The sequence below is a fragment of the Equus caballus genome, chromosome 4 (assembly GCF_041296265.1).
Source record: "Equus caballus isolate H_3958 breed thoroughbred chromosome 4, TB-T2T, whole genome shotgun sequence".
In the NCBI taxonomy this organism is placed as follows: Eukaryota; Metazoa; Chordata; class Mammalia; order Perissodactyla; family Equidae; genus Equus; species Equus caballus.
The window spans coordinates 73,678,384-73,700,534 of record NC_091687.1 but is presented as its reverse complement, the minus strand read 5'-3'; the positions used below and the strand labels follow the sequence as shown (position 1 = coordinate 73,700,534).

General features: G+C 37.7%; 1 protein-coding gene across 11 annotated transcripts in view; it reads left to right on the top strand.

Annotated features, from left to right (window-relative positions):
- IMMP2L (inner mitochondrial membrane peptidase subunit 2) overlaps positions 1 to 22,151 on the top strand; it is an 854,823-nt gene that overhangs the window by 24,236 nt on the left and 808,436 nt on the right. For 10 of the 11 annotated variants that reach the window (XM_023640174.2, XM_023640173.2, XM_023640171.2 and 7 more), the window contains one exon: positions 18,046 to 18,182. In XM_023640174.2, coding sequence (XP_023495942.1) covers positions 18,048 to 18,182 — 135 coding nt within the window. In that variant the 5' untranslated portion in view covers positions 18,046 to 18,047. Of the gene's footprint in view, positions 1 to 16,973; positions 17,085 to 18,045; positions 18,183 to 22,151 lie in introns of those variants that run through there. The other variant, XM_070264880.1, reaches the window with a different exon arrangement.

Below are 22,151 nucleotides of genomic sequence, written 5' to 3'. Positions count from 1 at the left end.
GTATGCATGTCATAGTTTATTTTTTTGTGGACATTTAGGTTGTTTTCAGTTTTTCGCTGTTATAAATAGTGGTGTACTGAAAATCTGTGATCGTATCTTTACACCCTAGAAGTGGTGTCTCTGCATCAGAGGTGTGTTCATGTAACATTTTGGTACGTATTGCCATATTACATTTAAGAAAGGTTGTACCTATTTACACCGCCAGGAGAGCATGAGAGGTTCTATTTTCCCACACTGAGTACTTTTAGTTTTCTAAATCTTTGACAGACTGATAAGCTAAAAAAGGTGATATTTTATTTTTATTTGTCTTTATTTTATTACTAGTGTGGTTGGATATATTAAAAAATTTTTTTAATTGTAATTTTAACATTTTTACTGTTTTATTATTATTTTTTGGTGAGGAAGATTGGCCCTGAGCTAACATCTGTTGCCAATCTTCCTCTTTTTGTTTGAGGAAGATTGTCTCTGAGCTACATCTGTGCCAGTCTTCCTTTATTTTGTATGTGGGATGCTGCCTCAGCATAGCTTGATGAGCAGTATGTGCGAACTTAACTGTTACGCCACCGGGCGGCCCCTATTAGTGTGGTTGAATATGTTTTTATGTCTTTATATACTATCCATATTTTGCTTTCAATGAAATGCCTTTCACGTATTTTACTTACTTTTAGAACAGCTGTCTTTTTTCTTATAATTTATAAGAATTGTATAATTTTAGAGATATTAAACTTTTGAGATTAGTATGTGTTGCAATTTTTTATATCAGGTTGATTATCTTTTAACCTTATTTATGGTATTTTTTGATTATTATGTAGTAAAGTCTATCAGTATTTTTCTTTTATGTTTTCTGGGTTTTGTAAAATGTTCAGAAATGCCTCTTTCTACCCATAAAAGACTGTTTGCCTTTATTTTCTTTTATTACTTTTATGTTTTTATTTTTTGCATTTAATCTGTGAGTTTTCTTGTCTTTATTTTTCTATAATGAGTTAAATAAATATCCACCTTTAATTTTTTTTCTTTTTCAAATTGTGGCTAGTTATTTGAACAGTTGTTAAATAAAGCCTCCCCCCATCCCCCTTGTGAGTATCTTTATCATATACCAAATTTCTTTGTGTCCTTGGATCTATTTCCAGGTTACTATTTGTTATTTTTGCAAAACAAATTACTCCAAAACTCAGTGGCTTAAAACATTTATTGTTTCACACAGTTTCCATGGGTCAGGAATTTAGGAGCAGCTCAGCTTTGCAGTTCTGGTTCAGAGTCTGTCTTAAGGTTGAAATTAAGATTTCAACCAAGCCACAGTCATCTGAAGGCTTAACTGAGGTGGGAGGATCTCCCTTGTAGGCCGCTCATTCACATGGCTGGCCAAGTGGGTGCTGACTACTGGGGGTAGGGAGGCCTCCATTCCTCTCTAATTGGGCCTCTGCCAGGGCCAGTTGTCCTCATGACATGGTGTTGGCTTGCCTGGAAGTAGAGATCTGGGAGAGAGTACCAGGAGGAAGCTATCCTCTTTACGACAAGGCTCAGAATTCACAGAGCATGATTTATGTCACATTCTGTTTGTTAGAAGCAAGTCACTAAGCCTACCCCACCCTTAAGAAGATGGGAATTAGGCTCATCATTTTGAAGGGAGCCCTGTCAAGGAATTTGCAGGAATATTTTTAAACCACCATGGCTGCCGTTTGTTCCATTCATATATTGACTACTTCTGCATGAATATCATAGCTTTTAATACATTAATTCATTTAAAGTCTTATATCAAACTGATGGAAGGTTGCATAATACTATATTCTATTGTATTCGACAGCCATTGGCTTTTACTGGTCAAGTATGTAAAAATAGATATACAAAATAACATGCATAATAATCTGGTGACATTTTATGTTGCTTTATTTCCCAACTTCTCATGTTTCTTTGGAATTATACAGTAGGGGTCTGTTTTGTTTTAGGGGGCAAATTCATGCTCAGAGACTGAGTTTGTCTTTACCAGCAGTTTATTTAACACAGGTTCACTGAGGGAATTATAATAATTTCACAAGCCAATAACATACAGGATACTGTCTCTTAATAAGCCAGTAAAGAAATACCATACTCCAAACCAATGATAGATTAATCACACTATTGTTCCAGGCAAGAGGAGATGACAGGAATAAAGTCCAATTTCAGTTGAAGTGTACCTTTTCTACAAGGTTGGTTTGTGGGAGAGATGGCTTTGCCAACCAACTGAGAGCTGACATCCAGCTGCCAGCACAAAATAAAAGTCCCTTGTTGCTAGAGCAGGTTGCTAGGGAATGAAGGCACTGGTGTTGATGGGCAGTCTGACCGCCTTTGCAGGGCGGCTGCATGGTTTTCACCATACTGACCAAGAATGCCCGGCCACAGCAGGAGCTAGTGCCCCACGGGTCTTCAGAGTTAGGTCAGTAAGGAGGCGCCTTGCACAGACTGCACCTCTTGAATAAGTCCTCACAAACTCTTGGTATTTAAAGGCTAAATGTCCCCTAGCCACAGTTGCTTCTCCACATCTTATCATAAGTCCCCAGCAGTGTCTGTCATCAGCTGAGCTGCTGAGTGTTTCTCAACAACAACAGAAGTCAAATGACGACCTCCTGACACAGCTAACTGCACTCTTAGATTCGGACAACCTGCTTTAAACCATGAGCAGGTGGAAAAAAAGAAAACAATAACTTCACTTAAGTCATAAACAAGTGGGCTTGAAATCATATTAAACAATACATAAGAGGGTCATTGTATTTCATTGCAGATGCCTGCCTATGGCATTTTTAAAAATTGTTTTACACTATTTCATACTTCCATGAGTAATTTTAAGTGCTTTGATTGGCAGATTCATTCTAACTTCAGGGAATTGCATGTTGGTGAAATTTCACAAGTATCTTAAACAATATCTCCTAATATACAGGCAAGTATGAAAAATCAAAATTAGGCGTTTATGTGTGGGGAGCAATCTAAATAACATCTCAGCTCCATATGCTGTAGTACTCACCAGGGCCTCATTATGGTCCCTGGACTTTCTGTGCAACAGACACTTGAGTCCAGAGAGTGCTGTGCTCCATCTGCCTTAGTCTCCAGGCTGCACAGGATGAGCCTCTTTGTACTCTGACCTCTTGGCTGCTTTTTTTTTTTTAACTTATGTTGCCAGCCTGGCCTTTATTGGCGTTTCAATGTGTGCGTGCGCACGCTTGTGCTTGCACTTATGAGTTTAAAGGACCACAGCCACTCATTCCAAAGCCATTGGCTATTGTTGCTGTCACCTTAAATTGCATATCTGTTCTCTGGCTTGCATCTTTATCCAGTACTCCGTTTGCACTGCTGCTGCATAGCTCCCTGTGGACTTCAGCTGCCGTAGATGGGCTGTGGGCAGCCTTCCCAAACTTCCAACCATAGTTTGGACAGGTTTTATTTTTGACAGACTAATCAGAGCCTTAACATGCTTTCCTGCTGGGGGGAGCCTGTGTTTCTAATTTTAATTTTATTGTTCTGTAAAGAGTGATAATAGTCCCTGGGCTGGCCATAAGTTTGCCGGCTACGTTGTATTTCCCAGTCCCACCTTTTCGTGACCTTACCTTCCCATCTTAGCCTCTTTAGAGTCTGGTGGCCTTGGTTATTTTGAGAAACCTTCCTACTTCCTATTCCCAACCCTGATTAAAGGAAAAGCCATGTTTTTGCTCCTTATCTCTTGATGTTAATTGAATTGATGTGTTATATTCACTTACAGGCATTGGTAGTCTGGTAGAGAAAGCAGCGTATTTGAGGCTTGAAGCGTAGGAGGTTAGAATAGGATTTTCATGAGACCTTATAGTCATGTTCTTTTAAAAAATATCCTCTTCCACTTACTGTCGAGCCTGTTAGAGACCCTTGTGCCATTTGAAAATAGGGCAGAAATAGGGTTGCTGTGAAAAGTAACCAAGAGAACAAATATGAAACAGTGTTGGACAGTAGGCCAAAATATGAGGTAGCAAGGTAGGTCAGGAGCAGCAGAGCTCATACCTCGGATGCCTGTGCTCCGGGCTCTGTGTGTCACATGGCGTTTCCAGGGACATTTTCCCATTGCTCATGTTATTGCCTGATGCTCACTTTCTAATATTCTTGTTTATTTGGCACTCTTCTTTTTTCAGGTTCTCAATGTTGTCATCTTTCCTTATTTCCCCTGTCTCACTCCTGTTTCGTAGTTTTGATTTTTGAAGGGTGTGAGATTTTTTATTTTTGAGAGGGATGCTCTTTCTGTTTATGGGCTCTCTTAATTTTTTAAAACCAATTTCACACACAGACAGAATGCTAAATAATGTGGTATTTTCTTTTTAGCTCTTCGGTAAGTATTCTGATACTGGAAATATGTTCTTTTGCTAATTCAAAATATTATTGCTTCAGGAATAAATATGCTTATGGTGAAATAGTGCAAAGTCCTCTAATTAGTTTGGGTTGTGGATGAGTACCCGGTCTGTTTCATTTACACATATATTTAAGTTGCCACATTGTTAGCTTAAAATCCACATTGCCTTTAGGTTTTCCTTAATGATAGCAGTTATGCTTGTCTACTAAATTGGAAAAAAATATGGAGTGCAGTGTTGAAATCTGAATTTTGTGGTTATTAGAGTTTAAAGCTTACCAAGCTTCTCCTTGCTAATGGTTATCATTTAATAGGATTTTTCTCATTTTGTAAAAAGCTATTCACTGTCCTGTTGATTTTTATGGTAAACTGTTTTTGCAGAATTTATGTCATTTTAATAACTGAAATTTGAGATTGGGCCTTAATTGTAAATGCAGTCAAATGATGTCTGTATGGAGTTAAAAGATAAGGATAATTTATAGGACTAGGGTGGCCTAAGGCAGCTCTTGGAGAGGCCTAGTGTAGTATTATGGGTTTTATTTTATATGGTTTCCAAAAATATTGGAGTCCTGAAGACTTCTATGTTGCTAAGGAACAAAACAAAGCAAAATAAAAAGTATTGAAGCTAGTCTTATTCCTGACTTCTCATAATATATATCCTGTTCCCTGGTCTGGCCAGCATTCTCACTGTCTCAAATAGGCCATATGTACCTTTACTCTTATAATCTTATTTTCCTCTTGTCTGAGAAATTTACCAAATGTAATTTATCCTTCTTTTATTTCCAACATTTTAATAAAATTTTTAAACATACAGAAAAGTTGTAATAATTTTATAGTGAACCTTATTAAACTCACCACCTACATTCTAATTTATTGTTTTCTTTTCAACTTTTCTCATGAAATTTTTTCGTGTAATTCCACTCTTATCTTTCTTTTTTTTTTCTCAATGACTATTATGTAGTTTATTCCTGTGGTCCAGTTCTGGCACTAAGCTATATTTTTCTTTTATTCTGCTTTTTTAAAAAAACTTCTCAAAACACCTAAAACAGTGCTGGTGTTGGCACTCTATGATTCTTGTTAATTGGCCAACAACAGGAAATATGATAGTATCTAACCAGTCAAAGCTAAGAACAAGATTAGGTTCAAAGCAGAACAGCCAGCACTCTGTATATTAGGTGTCCTATTACCTACAAGATAGCTTTATCAGTTTTATTGTATGTAATGGACATCCTTAAGTCTATTGTCCTATTTTGATTTGTTATTGCTAGCCTTCTTCTTTAGACATGCTTTTATCTGAAGAAATATCTTTTATTTGATGATCTAGCCATTGTTCTCTAACACGTTACATGTAATTTGAACTGAGGTGTTAGATTCAGAGCCACCAACTTCCCACTGACTTCCTCTCTTTACACTGCTGAGCCTGCAGAGCACCGCCAGCTTCAGCTCGGACAGGGGGAGTGCTCCTCTTTCACTGAGGCAGAGGGAAAGGTGGGCATAACCACATGACATTTGCAAGTTCAAGGAGTCCTTACCAAAAACTGAGGAAGCCTTTGTGAATTTGCATATCCTAGCTGTTTTCTGGTGGTGTTTTCTGTCTATACCAGTTGTAGAACGTGCCCTTGGAATTCATTTGCTTTTAAATGTTCTTGACTTAAAAGTGAATCTGTGAGTTTTAACCTGTCTTCTCTTAGTGTCCAGATACTCATCAGTACACCAACAGAGAGTTACAATTATCTCTGTCAAAGAAGTAGTTTTAGGTCAAGATAGAGGACCCTTATTTTCATCGATCTACCAGTGTGGACTGTTTTTTGGTATCTTTGCCAGAACATGATTCATCTTATGTCTAACCCATTACATTTCTTCCTTTATTTTTTTGGCTGGTTTTTCTTCATTTTAATTTTTTCTTGCCATTTTGTCCTTTCTGTGAATTTTCGAGTGAGAACTGTTAAGTCACACAAGTTAAACAGTGAAGAATTTGATGCTGGTGTTCACATTCTAAAGATTACCAATTGTCTATTTTTATAATATATTATTTATTTATAATGTGAAAGAACTAAGGTAGCCCTGAAATTTTTTTTGAATTGGTTTCTATAGATTACTTTCCCAGATGTGCTTCCAGTGGAATCAAAATTGTTATAGTTCATTAGGTATTATTTTTCTCCTGATTTAGTCCAAATGTGTCCTAATGCCTCCTGGTTTCACACATGCTTAGACTCTGTTTGCAGAGTGAGGTTATTGGTACCAGGAGCTCCTGGAGAGATCTGTGGAGCAGGCCTGATCTTATGTGGTCATCTACTCATTTCTTGTGATCTTGTTGCAAGTCCTTCTGGGTAGGAACTATGACTTGGTCTTTTTACTTTTGGTGTTTTAGCATAGTGTCTAGCACAAAGCAGGCATTTAATGTAGAAAGAATGAAAATGCAAGCTTCACGTGGCCAAGGATCACGCCTGCCTTGTTCTGCATTACGTCCTCAACCCTTAGCACAGTTCTCAGATATATAGCTGGTGATCAATAAATGTATATTTATATTGAGTGAGTCAGGAACTGGATGTCAGATTTGCTTGGATCCCTGTTCTTATATTCTCTGATATTCATAGTTTGATATATAGTTTGAGTTTATAAGTAAAATCTTGATTTGGTTATCCAAATGTGCAGGCTTACTACTATGATTGAAAAGTTGCATTTTATGTAAGATACTGCTCTGCAATTTATTATTTCCCTCTTACCTTCAAACCTCCCACACAATTTTTAAATAGTTTTTATAATTAGGATGACTCGAGATGTACTTATCCACCTGGTTGCTATGGATGAGTGATTAGTGACTTTGTACAAGCTGAAATATGAGCAAGTTTAAGAATGATTTCAGATGAATTCGTACATGATCAAACTATAAGTAGTCGTGAGAAGAAAGAGAAGCATTAACTGTACAGGTCATTATGTGGTTGAGGTCAACCTCATCTAGAAACTTTCCTTTGCAGGGGCTATATGCCAGGTGGTAAATATGATTTCAACTGACTCCGAAAGCTTATTTAAAAATATTCTCAGTTTAAGTACTTCAGCAATGAACTAGGTGTGCCTACTACTTAAGCAATGATTTTTCAGGAGCAATGTTTTGAACTTAAATGACTTGTATAGTTACTAAAAGGAGGAAGTTACTGATAAAAATTATTGCCTTTTTGCAGGGGTGGTTTTAGTTGCATATTGTTATTGCTTAAAGGAAATTTTCTCAGAGGCAGCGGACTTTATGTGCTTATTAGTTGGTAGCTTTAAACATTGAAGGTGTGAACAAAAGACCAGATCATCCCAATGATTCTTTATAGAAAAGAAAATGCATTAACTTTACCAAAATGTGAATGCCATAGAACTTTGAACATTCTATTTGATAGGACTTGACATAGAAATGTAATGTCCATTTCTTCATTTATGTATGGCTTCTTTAGTATTTTAATGATAGTTAGAAGCTTTATTTAAAAATTTTTATTTAATTTTTTTAAAGATTTTATTTTTTTCCTTTTTCTCCCCAAAGCCACCTGGTACATAGTTGTATATTCTTCGTTGTGGGTCCTTCTAGTTGTGGCATGTGGGACGCTGCCTCAGTGGTTTGATGAGCAGTGCCATGTCCGCGCCCAGGATTCGAACCAACGAAACACTGGGCCGCTAGCAGCGGAGCGCGTGAACTTAATCACTCGGCCACGGGGCCAGCCCTGATAGTTAGAAGCTTTTAAAAGTGTTTTATTATTATGAGGTATAAGTGTCTTTCACAATTCAGGTACAACAGGACTGTGCGTTTCTTTTGAGCCTCTGAAAACAGTGACCACTTATTTGCAAGGTAACTTTTATTTGTTCCCTTGGCTTGGAGCAGAATCTGCACACTGGAAGATTGGCATACCTCCCACATGCTCCTTGAGAATCTTTCAATAGAAGAGTACTTGTCCTGTCTTTGGTGTGCAGGAGATGGCGGCAGTGCCCTGGTCAGCAGAGTAGTGAAAATGAGACGTGAAAGACCAGCAGGTTTTAGGTCTTTACCTGAAATGTTTTTTTTTCATAATTTGCACTCACTCCAGCTGCCTCTCTGCTTCCCCTTTTTAACTCGTTGTTTAATAAAAGCGAAGCCTGTTTTTCTTTTCCACACTTAAAAAAGTCTCAAACCTAAAAGGCAACTTCATATCTCTTCTTAGACTTAGGAACCTGAGGGCCTTTCTTTATTTTAGCATCTGCTGAAGTCCTTGAGAAACAGTTAAAAAATTTATAGGGATACGGAATGTTGGACCTAGAAAGGGTCTTAGAAGTTGAATCTAACCCCTTTCTTTTTACAGATGAGGAAACTGAGGCCCAGAATTGAGTTGATCCAAGACCTGCAGCTAGTTACAGACTGAGAGAGGATGCCACCTCAGGGCCTCTGACTCTCATTGCCCTGCTTCTGCCTGGGTGCTTCAGTGCCTCAACAGGGTAGCAATATATTGGAAAGTATATATTGGAAAGAAGAGGGCAGGCTCAAAATTTTGGGAATCTGAATTTAATGCAACTTATGTTAATGTCTTGTTTTCCCTTAATTTATGTTGCAGTCATGCATGCAATCTTATAACTGGGATAGCTGTGGCATCATCATATTTGAAAGCTTTCCTCATTTCTGTGCTGCAGGAATCCCTAGTTACTTAGTGAAGGTCCACGCTTGCAGGGCACAGTGGACAGCAAGGAGATCGCTAACTATATTTTCATTCTGTCATATGTTTGCTACTTCTGTTCTAAGAGCCACAGATGTTTAAAGCATGTTTTTCTATTTGCATTTGTCTCCTGTCCATTTTTTTAGTCTAAATCCTCTGGTTGTAAGCCTATTTGACCTGATCACTAAGATAGATTTTTGCTTAATATTTCAGCAAGCATAGGTTTGCGTGTTTAAAGCCAATTTCTTAATTACTTAAAATAGTCAAGTAGTCGTGCCGGTTGTAATATGAACTGTCAGCATGTATTCCCTGTTTGAACTCAAGTGCTTACTCTGGTTAAGTGGAAAGGTAAGAATTTCTAAGGCTTTTCAAACTCTGAAGAAGTTTTCAAAAGCATGCAGAATTCCATCATGGTCTGCACTGGCTACGTAAAGGAATTGCAGTTAGTTAAATATATTGACTGCTGCATAAATAGGGAAGAATCTTACTCAGTGTTTTTTGTTCTGCTTAGAGCTGCAGAGAAACTAGACTGAGAAAGTGCAGTTTGTTTATTGTGATGGGAAAGAGATCAAGATTAGTGTTACCCCATAGTATCTATATATTAAATTGACTTCTTAGGACCATCCTTTTTTCTTTTTTAAATGTTAGAAACCAACAAAAATTCAAAGAAGAAAATAGTTATAATTTTCAGTCTCAACATCTAGAATTAACCACTGTTAGCATTGGGATAAGCCTGTTTATTTCTCTCTCTCTCTACTTGAATAATTACTTAAGTCACATGAGTGTTTATTAAGTAATTAAAACAATAATACAAATACTACTCTATTTTAAATACTTTTAAGTGCATATATAAATTTACATAGAAAATGTAAAGTATTATTTAGTGAGAGTTTTTAAATAGTATTATAATGCATGCTTAGCCATCTTTATATCCTTTGCACTTAGCATTGGTGTTTGGCAGTCAGTAAATAAATGTTTACTGGATTAAAAGTTAATGTAATAAATTTTATATATACTGCGATCAAATTGAACTTGTAATTTTTTGAATAGCCACATTTTATTTTGCTCCTAAGCTTTCGAAAATGCTGCTCTTTTTGCCTGAAATGCCCAAGTCTCACCTCAAATGCCATTTCCATTGTAAGACCTTCCCTAATCATTTTCTGATGGACAGTATAAAGGAAAAACTCAGTCCTCCACCTCTCGTTCTCCTTTACTCTCACACTACTACCACACACCTTTCGCACCAGATGTGTGGAGGTCTTCGCCCACCAAGCAATTCCCTGACACCATCTGGGTATCCTACAATTCAAGTCAATTCCGACACTGTCTCCCTGGAGATAGCATCAGATCCCACAGGTTAAGGACTCAGGCTCAGAAGACCTCCTTCACTTTCAGATGCCGATCGGAAGTCCAGGTTGTTACCTGTCCTTGTGACTGACTGGCTATAGATCAAAGGTTCCCACGAATCCCTCCTTGGGTTCCATTCATTTGTTGGAGCATCTCACAGAACTCAGAGAAACATTTTACTTATTAGATTACCATTTTATTATGAAAGGATCTAACTCAGGAACAGCCAGATGGAAGAGATGCATAGGGTATGGTATGGGGAAAGGACGAGGAGCTTCCGTGCTGTCTCTCAGCACACCATTCTTCCTGAATCTTGTTGTGTTCACCAACCCAGAAGTTCTCCAAACCGCATCCTTTTGAGTTTTTATGGAGGCTTCATTACATAGGCATGATTGATTCATCAGTGGCCACTGGCAATTGATTCAACCTCCAGCCCCTTTCTCCTGCCGAGAGGTTGAGGGTGGTACTGAAAGTTCTAACTCTAATCTCAGGGTTGGTTCTTCTAGTTACCAGCTCCCATCCTTAGAGAACCTAGGGGCTTTCCAAGTAATCTCATTAACATAACAAAAGGCACGTTTGTACCTCTTATTACTTAGGAAATTCTAAGAGTTTTGGGAGCTCTGTGTCTTTGGGCCAAGACCAAATATGTGTTTATTTTTAATTATAAATCACAGTACCACAGATAAACTTCCTTGTTCCATGTTGTCATGCTCTAGGGACATTGGTTCTTTTTAATGCTCATCTTCACTGGGAATATTTGTTTAGGGTAGTCTTCCATGGTACATTGTAACGCCTTGAGAGCAAGGACCATATCTGCTTTTTCACCCTTGTATCCCCAGCACCTTACCTGTGGTCTTGTACTTAATAGGACTGAATAAATGTTTGAAGAATTGAATTTTGAGCGTGTTTTTAGTACTTTGGAATGTAATTCAAGGAAATGACAAAATAATAGGGCTTTGATAGGTCACTACTGCCTCTTGACGCTTCTTTTTTTTATCTTTTCTTCTCTCCTACCACTGCTCATCCATTTCCAATCCACTCAGTTTAACCTCCAAAATGTGCACTATCTTAAGTCTGGCCATTTTAATTCATCTCTTCCACCACCACCCTAGTCCACCCTACCATCATCTCTTGCCCTAGACCACTGGAATAATCTAGTCTCCCTGTATCTATCTTGTCCCATCCAATGGAATAGACTAAAATTATAACCTATTATATAGAAACGATTAGTATTGTTTTGTGAAACTTTTCAATCCTTGTTGACTGTGATGTGAGTGTATATGTGTAAGTGTGTGTCTGTGTGAGTGAATGAGTACTTGGTTGCTACATAAAAGATATTTCTTAATGTGAAACATGGTCAGAAAAATTTGAAAGCCATTGTTCCAGGTTACTAACTCTGGAGAATTCTTTTGCTTTGTCTGGGTCGGAAGACTGTGTGTTAATAAGTAACCCAACCATGTGACCCTCTGTTGTATGTGTCTTCAAAAGGAGAAATTCCTTCAAAAAAAAAAAGAGAAGTGGAGTCTTGGATCCCATAACTATAATGATTTGTGTCATATAGATACTAACACCTTTCTTCACATGTTCCTCTTGTCTCTCATTTCAAGTTTAAGTTCACTGGGTAAAATCTTCGGAAATGAGTATCTGGATAGAATTTGACTATAGTTTTTAATTTAAAAAAAAAATTATTTTATTTTTATTGTGGTAACATTAGTTTATGACATTATATAAATTTCAGGTGTACATCATTATATTTTGATTTCTGTGTAGATGACGTCATGTTCACCAACCATAGACTAATTACAGTCCATCACCATACACATGTGCCTAATTGCCCCTTTTGCCTTCCTCCCTACCCCTTTTCCCCTCTGTCTCTTTGTGTTTGTTTTTTATTGTTTTTATCTTCTATTTATGAGTGAGATCATATGTTATTTGGCTTTCTCCCTCTGACTTATTTCGATTAGCATAATTTCTCAAGGTCCATCCGTGTTGTCACACATGGCACCATTTCATCATTTTTATGGCTGAGTAGTAGTTCATTGTGTATATGTACCACATCTTCTTTATCTATTCGTCTCTTGATGGGCACCTGGGTTGCTTCCAAGTCTTGGCTATTGTGAATAATGCTGCAATGAACATTGGGGTGCGTATATCTTTACGCATTTTTGTTTTCATGGTCTTTGGCTAAATACCCAGCAGGGGAGTAGCTGGATGGTAGGGTAGTTCTATTCTTAATTTTTAAAGGAATCTCCGTACTGTTCTCCATAGTGGCTGCAACAGTTTGCACTCTCACCAGCAGTGTATGAGTTCCGTTTTCTCTGCATCCTCTCCAACGCTTTTGCCCATTTTATAATTTGCTTGTTTGGTTTTTTTGTTGTTGAGATATATGAGTTCCTTACATATTTTGGATATTAACCCCTTATCAGATATATGGTTTGCAAATACCTTCTCCCAATTTTTAGGTTGTGTTTTCATTTTGTTGATCGTTTCCTTTGCTCTGCAGAAGTTTTTTAGTTTGATGTAGTCCCATTTGTTTATTTTTTTCTATTGTTTCCCTTGCCGAGTCAGGTATGGTACTTGAAAATATGCTGCTAAGACCGGTGTTGAAGAACATACTGCCTATGTTTTCTTCTAGAAGTTTCATGGTTTCAGATCTTAAATTCGAGTCTTTAATCCATTTTGAGTCAATTTTTGTGTATGGTGTAAGATAATGGTCTACTTTCTTTTGCATGTGGCTGTCCAGTTTTCCCAGCACCATTTATTGAAGAGACTTTCCTTTCTCCATTGTATGTTCTTGACTCCCTTGTCAAAAATTACTATCCATAAATGTATGGGTTTGTTTCTGGGCTCTCGATTCTGTTCCATTGATTTGTATGTCTCTTTTTGTGCCAGTACCATGCTGTTTTGATTACTATAGCTTTGTAGTATATTTTGAAATCGGGGAGTGTGATACCTCCAGGTTTGTTCTTTTTCTCAGGATTCCTTTCGCTGTTCAGGATCTTGTTCCATATAAATTTTAGGATCTTTTGTTCTATTTCTGTGAAAAATGTCATTGGAACCTTGGTAAGGAATGCATTGACTCCATAGTTTGCTTCAGGAAGTATGGACGTTTTAACTGTGTTAATTCTTCCAATCCAAGAGCACAGAGTATCTTTCCATTTCTTTGTGTCTTCTTTAATTTCTTTCAACAATGTTTTATAGTTTTCAGTGTACGGGTCTTTCACCTCTTTGGTTAAGTTTATTCCAAGGTATTTTATTCTCTTTGTTGCAATTGTAAGTGGGATTGTATTCTTGATTTCTCTTTCTGCTACTTCATTGTTAGTGTATAGAAAAGCAAATGATTTTTGTATGTTGATTTTGTATCCTGTGACTTGACTGTATTCATTTATTATTTCTAAAAGGTTTTTAGTGGATTCTTTAGGGTTTTCTGTATATAAAATCATGTCATCTGCAAATAGTGACAGTTTCACTTCTTCTTTTCCAATTTTCATCCCTTTCATTTCTTTCTCTTGCCTGATTGCTCTGGCTAGGAATTCCAATGCTATGTTAAATCAGGGTGGTGAAAGTGAGCATCCTTGTCTGGTTCCTGTTCTTACAGGGATACCTTTCAGTTTTTCTCCATTGAGAATGATACTAGCTGTGTGTGTGTCATAGGTGGCCTTTATTATATTTAGGTACTTTCCTTCTGTACCCATTTTATTCAGAGTTTTATCATAAATGGATGCTGTACCTTGTCAAATGCTTTCTCTGCATCTATTGAGGTGATCATGTGTTTTTTATTCTTCATTTTGTTAATGTGGTGTATCACATTGATTGATTTGCATATGTTGAACCATGCCTACATTCCTGGAATAAATCCCACTTGATCATGGTGTATGATCTTTTTAATGTATTGTTGTGTTTGATTTGCTAGTATTTTGTTGAGGATTTTTGGGTTGATGCTCATCAGTGATATTGGCCTATAATTGTCTTTTTTTGTTTTGTCCTTGTCTGGTTTTGGTATCAGGGTAACGTTGGCTTCATGGAATGAGTTAGGAAGCTTCCCCTCCTCTTCAGTTTTTTGGAAGAGTTTGGGAAGGATAGGTATTAAGTCTTTTTTGAATGTTTGGTAGAAATTCACCAGGGAAGCTGTCTGGTCCTGGACTTTTATTTTTGGGGAGGTTTTTGATTACTGTTTTGATTTCCTTACTGGTGATTTGTCTATTCAAATTCTCTATTTCTTCTTGATTCAGTTTTGGAAGGTTGTATGACTTTAAGAATTTATCCATTTCTTCTAGATTATCCAATTTGTTGGTGTATAGCTTTTCGTAGTATTCTCTTATAAGGCTTTTGTATTTCTGAGGTGTCTGTTGTAATTTCTCTTTCATTTCTAATCTTATTATTTGAGCCTTCTCTCTTTTTTTCTGGGTGAGTCTAGCTAAAGGTTTGTCAATTTTGTTTATCTTTTCAAAGAACCAGCTCTTGGTTTCATTGATTTTTTTTCAATTGTCTTTTTAGTCTCTGTTTCATTTATTTCTGCTCTGATTTTTATTATTTTCTTCCTTGTACTGATTTTGGGCTTTGTTCTTCTTTTTCCAGTTCCTTTAGGTGCATTGTTAGATTGCTTATTTGAGGTTTTTCTTGTTTGTTGAGGTAGGCCTGTATTTCTATAAACTTCTTTCTTAGAATGGCTTTTGCCGTATCCCATAAATTTTGACATGTTGTATTTTCATTTTCATTTGTCTTCTGGTGTTTTTTGGTTTCTTCTTTGATTTCTTCATTGACTCAATTGTTGTTCAGTAGTGTTTTGTTTAATCTCCACATATATGTGGCTTTTCTGATTTTCTTCCTGTAGTTGATTTCTAGTTTCATACCGTTGTGGTCAGAAATGATGCTTGGTATTATTTGAATCTTCACTTTTTTTTTTTTTTGAAGATTGGCAGCTTAGCTAACAGCTGTTGCCAATCTTCTTTTTTTTTTTTTCCTGCTTTTTCTCCCCAAATCCCCCCAGTACATAGTTGTGTATTTTTTTAGTTGTATGTCCTGGTTGTGGCCTGTGGGACACTGCCTCAGTGTGGCCTGATGAGCGGTGCCATGTCTGTGCCTAGGATCCAAACCAGTGAAACCCTGGGCCACTGAAGCAGAGCATGTGAACTTAACCACTCAGCCACAGGCCTGGCCCCTATTTTAGTCTTCTTAAATTTATTGAGACTTGTTTTGCAGCCTAATGTGTGATCTGTCCTGAAGAATGTTCCATGTGCATTTGGAAAGAATGTGTATTCTGTGGTTTTTGGATGGAATGTTCTGTATGTATCTACTAAGTCCATCTGGTCTAATGTGTCATTTAAGGCCAATGTTTCCGTATTGATTTTCTGTTTGGATGATCTATCCATTGGTGTAAGTGAAGTGTTAAAGTCCCCTACTATTATTATGTTGCTGTCTATTACTCCTTTTATGTCGTTTAACAATTGCTTTATATATTTAGGTGCTCCTGTATTGGGTTCATAGATATTTCCAAGTGTTTTATCCTATTGTTGGATTGTTCCCTTTATCATTATATTGTGGCCTTCTTCATTGCTTGTTACAGTTTTTGTTTTAAAGTCTATTTTGCCTGATATAAGTATTGCTACTCCAGCTTTCTTTCCATTGCCATTTACATGGAGTATCTTTTTCCATCCCATCACTTTCAGTTTGTGAGTGTCTTTAGATCTGAAGTATCTCTCTTGTATGCAGCATATACATGGGTCTTGTGTTTTTTACCCAGTTTGTCACCCTATGCCTTTTGATTGGAGCATTTAGTTCATTGACATTTAGAATATCTGTTGATAAGCATGTACTTATTGCCATTTTGTTACATTTTCTCAGTGTTTTAATAGTTCTTCTCTGTTCCTTTCTTTTTCTTTATATTTACTTATTTTCTCTCTCCCTCTCCTTTTTCTTCATGAATGTATTTCTTAGTCTTTTTTGTTTCCTTTTTATGTTCTTATCTATTTTTGGCTTCTTTTCCTCTCTATAATATTAATATTGTCACGACAATGCTCTCATTGGTAGGATGACTTTTGGGAACTTAAAAAAAGAGAAGCCAGGGCTGGCCCAGTGGCACAGTGGTTAAGTGTGTGCGTTCTGCTTTGGCAGCCTGGGGTTTGCCAATTTGGATCCCAGGTGCAGACATGGCACCACTTGGCAAGCCATGTTGTGGTACGCATTCCATATATAAAGTAAAGGAAGATGGGCACGGATGTTAGCTCAGGGCCAGTCTTCCTGAGTAAAAAGAGGAGGATTGGCAGCAGATGTTAGCTGAGGGCTTATCAAACCCCCCCCCCCCAAAAAAAAAACACTACAGGTAAATAAAAATTGAATTATAAGAAAAAAAGAGAAATGCCTAAATAATGTCCTGGTGTATGCTTTTCTGGCATATACTTAGCTTGAATTGCATTTGTGGACCCTTTTGGACTTATTCTCAAGAGGACAAGAAACCTTAGATCATCTTGGAAGCAAACTGGGCTGTGGGTTTAGGGTTGAACAAGCCTCATGATTGTGTCAGGGAACTTTTCAGTTGCTCTGATCTAGTCTCACACTCTAAGGAAGGAGAGGTAAAAAGACCTCTATCTTCCTCTCCCTCCCTTCACCTTCTCCTTCCAGTCTTGGACAGCACGTGGAGCTTGACTAAGTAAGACAGTGATCAAACTGGTCATTTGTCTTTCCCAGCCAGGAGAGTTCTTCATCTGTGGGACTGCGTTTGGCTCCATTTGGTCAGTAGGATAGCACATCTTGATCTCTCATTGTTTTGTTTTTTATTGCATGAGATAATAAAGAGATCTTCTTATCCCTAGAAAATCTGGGAATTAATCACGTGCTTACAGAGCTAAGTGAGGGTTGGTAATTGTCTGTATCAAATTCACATGCAGTGATTTTTTTTCTTGATCTAGCATTGATTTCATTTTTGTATTAGTTAGGATCAGTTTGGCTGCTATAACAAAAGCCAATATAGCAGTGGTTTAAACATGATAGAAAGTGACTTATCTCTCATTAAGCTGTTCGAGTGTAAACTATGCAGGGCAGTTGTGGTGCCTCCATGGTGCTGGGGACCTAGAACCCTTCTATTTTGTTGCTTTGCCATCTTTAACTGAAGCTTTATCTCACGGTTTGAAATGGCTACTCCTGCTCCTACCATCACCTCGTTATCACAGTTATCATAAAATGGGGGAACTGAAAGGGGAGGACATATTCCTTTAAAGGGCACAATGTGGAAGTGTATCATTTCTGCTCGTATGCCATTCATTTGACCCTAGTCACATGGTCATTCTTAGCTCCAAGGGAGGCTGGGCAGCCACACGTCCCATTAAAACTACTACTGTAGAAGGAGAACAGATATCAGGGGTATAAGGGGTGTCTCCACCATAATAGTCAGCAACAGAAGAAGATTTACTTTTAGCATGCTTATGTATTTTTTTATAACATTGTTTTGTGGAGAGAAATTTTCCCCTGAAGTTATCAAGTGGACTTGAGCTACTGAGAAGAGTAAACCTGAGTTAATGTAGTTGCTTTTGAATTTAAGTTAATTTTATTATAGTGGTTACAGGGATGAGTATGAAATATGTTAAGAGACGAGGTTTTTCTTCCTTAACTCTTATTTTTCTTGTGCTGTGTTTGTGTCTTTCTTTTTCACCTTTTTTGAGGTTATTTTCATACTTGTTTTCTTTGTGTTTTTAGGTATGGCACAGTCACAAGGCTGGGTGACAAGATACTTCAAAGCCTTTTGTAAAGGCTTTTTTGTGGCGGTGCCTGTGGCAGTGACTTTCCTGGATCGGGTCGCCTGTGTGGCAAGAGTGGAAGGAGCATCAATGCAGGTGAAAACTAATAACGACTTCATTCTTTAGAGCACATGCTTCATTGTTTCTTGAGCGCTAGAAATGAGATTTCTATGTATTATTTCTACGCTGGGAATGGAAAAGTTTTAAAAAGGCCTTGAACTGAAATGTAGCTTTACTAAATTTCTTTATGTGGTCTTCTAATGTAGTCATATTATAAGCAGAGTAGAGGTGAATAAAGATAATTGTCAGATAGTTATCTGCATCTGTAGTGGTTTTTTTTTCTGAGAATCATAAGTGGAGATCCTAAACAAATTTTACTTAATGACACTATTTTTTGTGGATGTGGCCTGGGATTTTAAGAAATGTTAATTATCCATATTCGAATATCCTTTTAAGACCAAATTATTAGCACAGTTGCATGATGGTTTTAGTCAAATTCACTTACTTTACTGTTTATATATATATATATATATATATATATATATATATACTTTTAGTAGGTAGAAAAGTCTAGAGCACTGACCCCAGATATTTTAGTATGTTCTTTAAGCTTGTTGGTGATTAAAAGATTATGTACAGTTTACACTGAAAGAAGTTTTGAGTGGAGATTTCAAAAAGTTATATGCAAATAGTCTTCTGGAATAACTTAGAGTTATTCTAAAGTTGATGTCTAGAACCTAGCTATTTAAGTAGTTAATACAATTCAGAATTTGCGTTTTGTAGTATGATTCGTTTTCCTCCATTATTAGCGTTTCTTAAGTTCATGCATTGTGCTAAATAGCTGTGTAAAACAAATAAATAAAATGAATATATAAGCTTCTAAGAGTTTAAAATTATACAGGGATTAACCAGCTTCGTTTTTTTTCTGTTTGTTTCAGGTAGAACTAGTTAAGGTCATAGCTTTAAGGAGGTAGAATGGATTCGCTTTTTTTTTTTTTACTGTAGTTATTATATGGGAAATGAGTCTCTTCCTGAGCTCTGGTATTCAGTGAGATTCTTGGAGTGTGTGCTGTATGGGTGAAGCTAAAGGCCTAAAGCAGGGCTGTCTGAATTTTTACCTCTACTTCTATCATTTGAGGGTGGTTAGGGCCTTCTCTTGGCTACGAGACTCTGAACTCAACCCTCGTCCCTCAGGTTCCCTCCATAGAGGTGGGTCACCACCCCCAAGCAAACTGGTCATTTAAATTCTAAAATACATTTATTTATTTATTTTTAAAGGTTGTCACCTGAGCTAACAACTGTTGCCAGTCGTTTTTTTTTTCCCCCCTGCTTTTTCTCCCCAAGTCCCCACAGTACATAGTTGTGTATTTTAGTTGTGGGTCCTTCTACTTGTGGCATGTGGGACGCTGCCTCAGTGCGGCCTCATGAGTGGTGGCATGTCCACGACCAGGATCCAAACCAGTGAAACCCTGGGCTACCAAAGCGGAGCGTGCGAGCTTAACCACTTGGCCATGGGGCCGGCGCCTCTAAAATATTTTGTTACAGGGGTACAGTAAACATAGAAAGAGGGATTTACAGGTATATGGCTTTATTTCCAAATGCAGTTTAAAACATTTAACACAGATGGGATTTTACATTTCCTGCCTCTTTAATTTTAACTTCCTGGCAGCCTCTTCTTAGACCTAATCCTTAGGGAAAGCTAGACTTTCTTTGCTGAGTTTTTGAGTCAGATTCTTCATTTGAGATTAAATCTGACTTCTCCACAGCTACCCAAATCCCTTTTTGGTCCCTTGGATCCCTTTGAATATATCCACAGGTATGTATCTTTTGGTAAAAAATAATCACATTAATAATAATTTTCTCCAATTTTGTTTGTGCTGTCTTGCTGCACAACCATCACTATCCTGAGATGGATTTTTCCAGAATACAAAACGTCCTTTGCTTGCATCAGTGATATTCTAGAAGATCATGTATCCCAGTCTTCATGTTTTTAGTTCAGTATATACCCACTGCACATCTGTGTTCATGGCTTATGCTAAGAGCCAAGGAAATTCACTAAGAAAACAAGAAATTTACTGTCTTATGAAAAGACAGGGCTTATTCCCAGTAAAGAAGGCAGTGAAGAAAGTGTTAAATAGTATCATTCTTATGGGGCTTGCCCCGTGGCCGAGTGGTTAAGTTCGCGCGCTCCGCTGCAGGCAGCCCAGTGTTTCGTTAGTTCGAATCCTGGGCGCGGACATGGCACTGCTCATCAGACCACGCTGAGGCAGCGTCCCACATGCCACAACTAGAAGAACCCACAACTAATAATACACAACTATGTACCGGGGGGCTTTGGGGAGAAAAAGGAAAAAATAAACTCTTTCAAAAAAAAAAATAGTATCATTCTTAAATGCCAGTCTGTTGACTAATGCTAAAAGAGATACGTTAGAATTGCTTACAGTATTCCTGGACCTTACCCCCAAGAAGTCGAATTTGTTACCTTGGAGTTTGTTTGGTGTATTATGTAGAATTTCCTTGGCTACTGGCCATAGAAAAAACAGCTTGAATTGACTTAGGTATAGAGGGAAATTTATTGGAAGGCTTATAATGAACCCAGGAGGAAGGCAGGAGTGTGGCAATCGTCAAGGACAACTGGAACCAGGGACTTGGTCGCTGCCAGGGTGCTCAGTCTTCTCTGTTTCTAACGTCTGCTTCTGTCTGCATCTTGGCTTAGTTTCTCTCAGACCAGCTTTCCCCACAATGCAGGGCACATGGCTGCTGGCAGCTCTCATGCCTTAAGATGCCCAATTTCATTAACTTCTGAGAGAGATTTCTTCTCTTGCCTTAATTTCGGTTTGAAAAATCTTGGGGAAGGACTGTGATTGATTCAGCTTAGGTCACATGCCCTTATCTATATAAATATAGATTAACTTTGGCCAGAAGTTTAGGGTTCCTTGAGTGGCCCAGCTTTGCACAGGTGCACACCCCTAGCCTGCGGCTAGGCTGAATAAGAAAATGGCAGCATGTATTTGAACCACATTGTTCCATGGGCTTTCAGGGTGAGGTCGGGGTGACATTTCCAAGAAGAGGTGTGTGGTTTTCAGAATAAAAGGGGAAAGGATATTCTGGGAAGAAAGGAAAAATGCATGTTTATTATAGTTGGGTCTATATTTCAGGAATTTTAGACTACTTCTAACAGATAATTTATTTACAATTTCATTAGATATCACTAAATCATACTTAAAATTATTTAGGAGCAGAAATTGGAATAATGAAATATGGTGATGAATTAATTCTGCATATTTGAAGACATCTTTGCTACTTCACAGCTTTGATGAACTGAACATGTTTAGACCATGTGGTTCAGCGGAATTTCTCACAAAAAATTTGAAAAAAATTCTTGTCTTTAAATTTCTGTAATGATGCAAGTACTAAAATAGCTGGCAGGGTGTGTGGAGATCTCTGGAAGTCCCTGAGCATCCTGCAAGGAACACACCTGCTTTTATTGACTCTGAGGCCTGAAAATTATATCTGGTGTATGGCAGTTGGTTGATTTGTTGTGAATGGAAGAAGTAGTTCAGATGCGTGGTGGTATCTTGTACCTAGGCTTAGAAATATGAAAGGAAGGCCAAAAAAGCAAGGCAAGAAAGAAGAAAAGCATAAAGAAGAGGAAAAGAAAATAACATGGATTAGTTAGGTGACAGAGGATGATGGAGAAAATTAGACAGCTGGGCCAGTGAGCAGAAGACAGTGGCACAGAGAACTGATTATAAAGAGACTGAAGACAGAAAAGTGCTCCAGTAGAGGGGTTGGTAGGCCTCTTCGTGGGATCTCTATTGGAATTGGACCCTTGAATGCTGACACATCTCGGCTGCATGTTTGTATGTAGCACCATGGGATGTGTCATCTAGCTATCCAAACTGCATCTCAATATTCATGGAAGGAATCTGTGTGCCATTTTGAAGGAATTCGTATTAGTGTAGGTTATCAGCCTTGAGCATCATTTGTTGGATGGCAATTTAGTTCTTCTGTGTATTCAGGTAGAAAGAGCGTATCTAGTCATTTCTGTCAATTCAAATATAG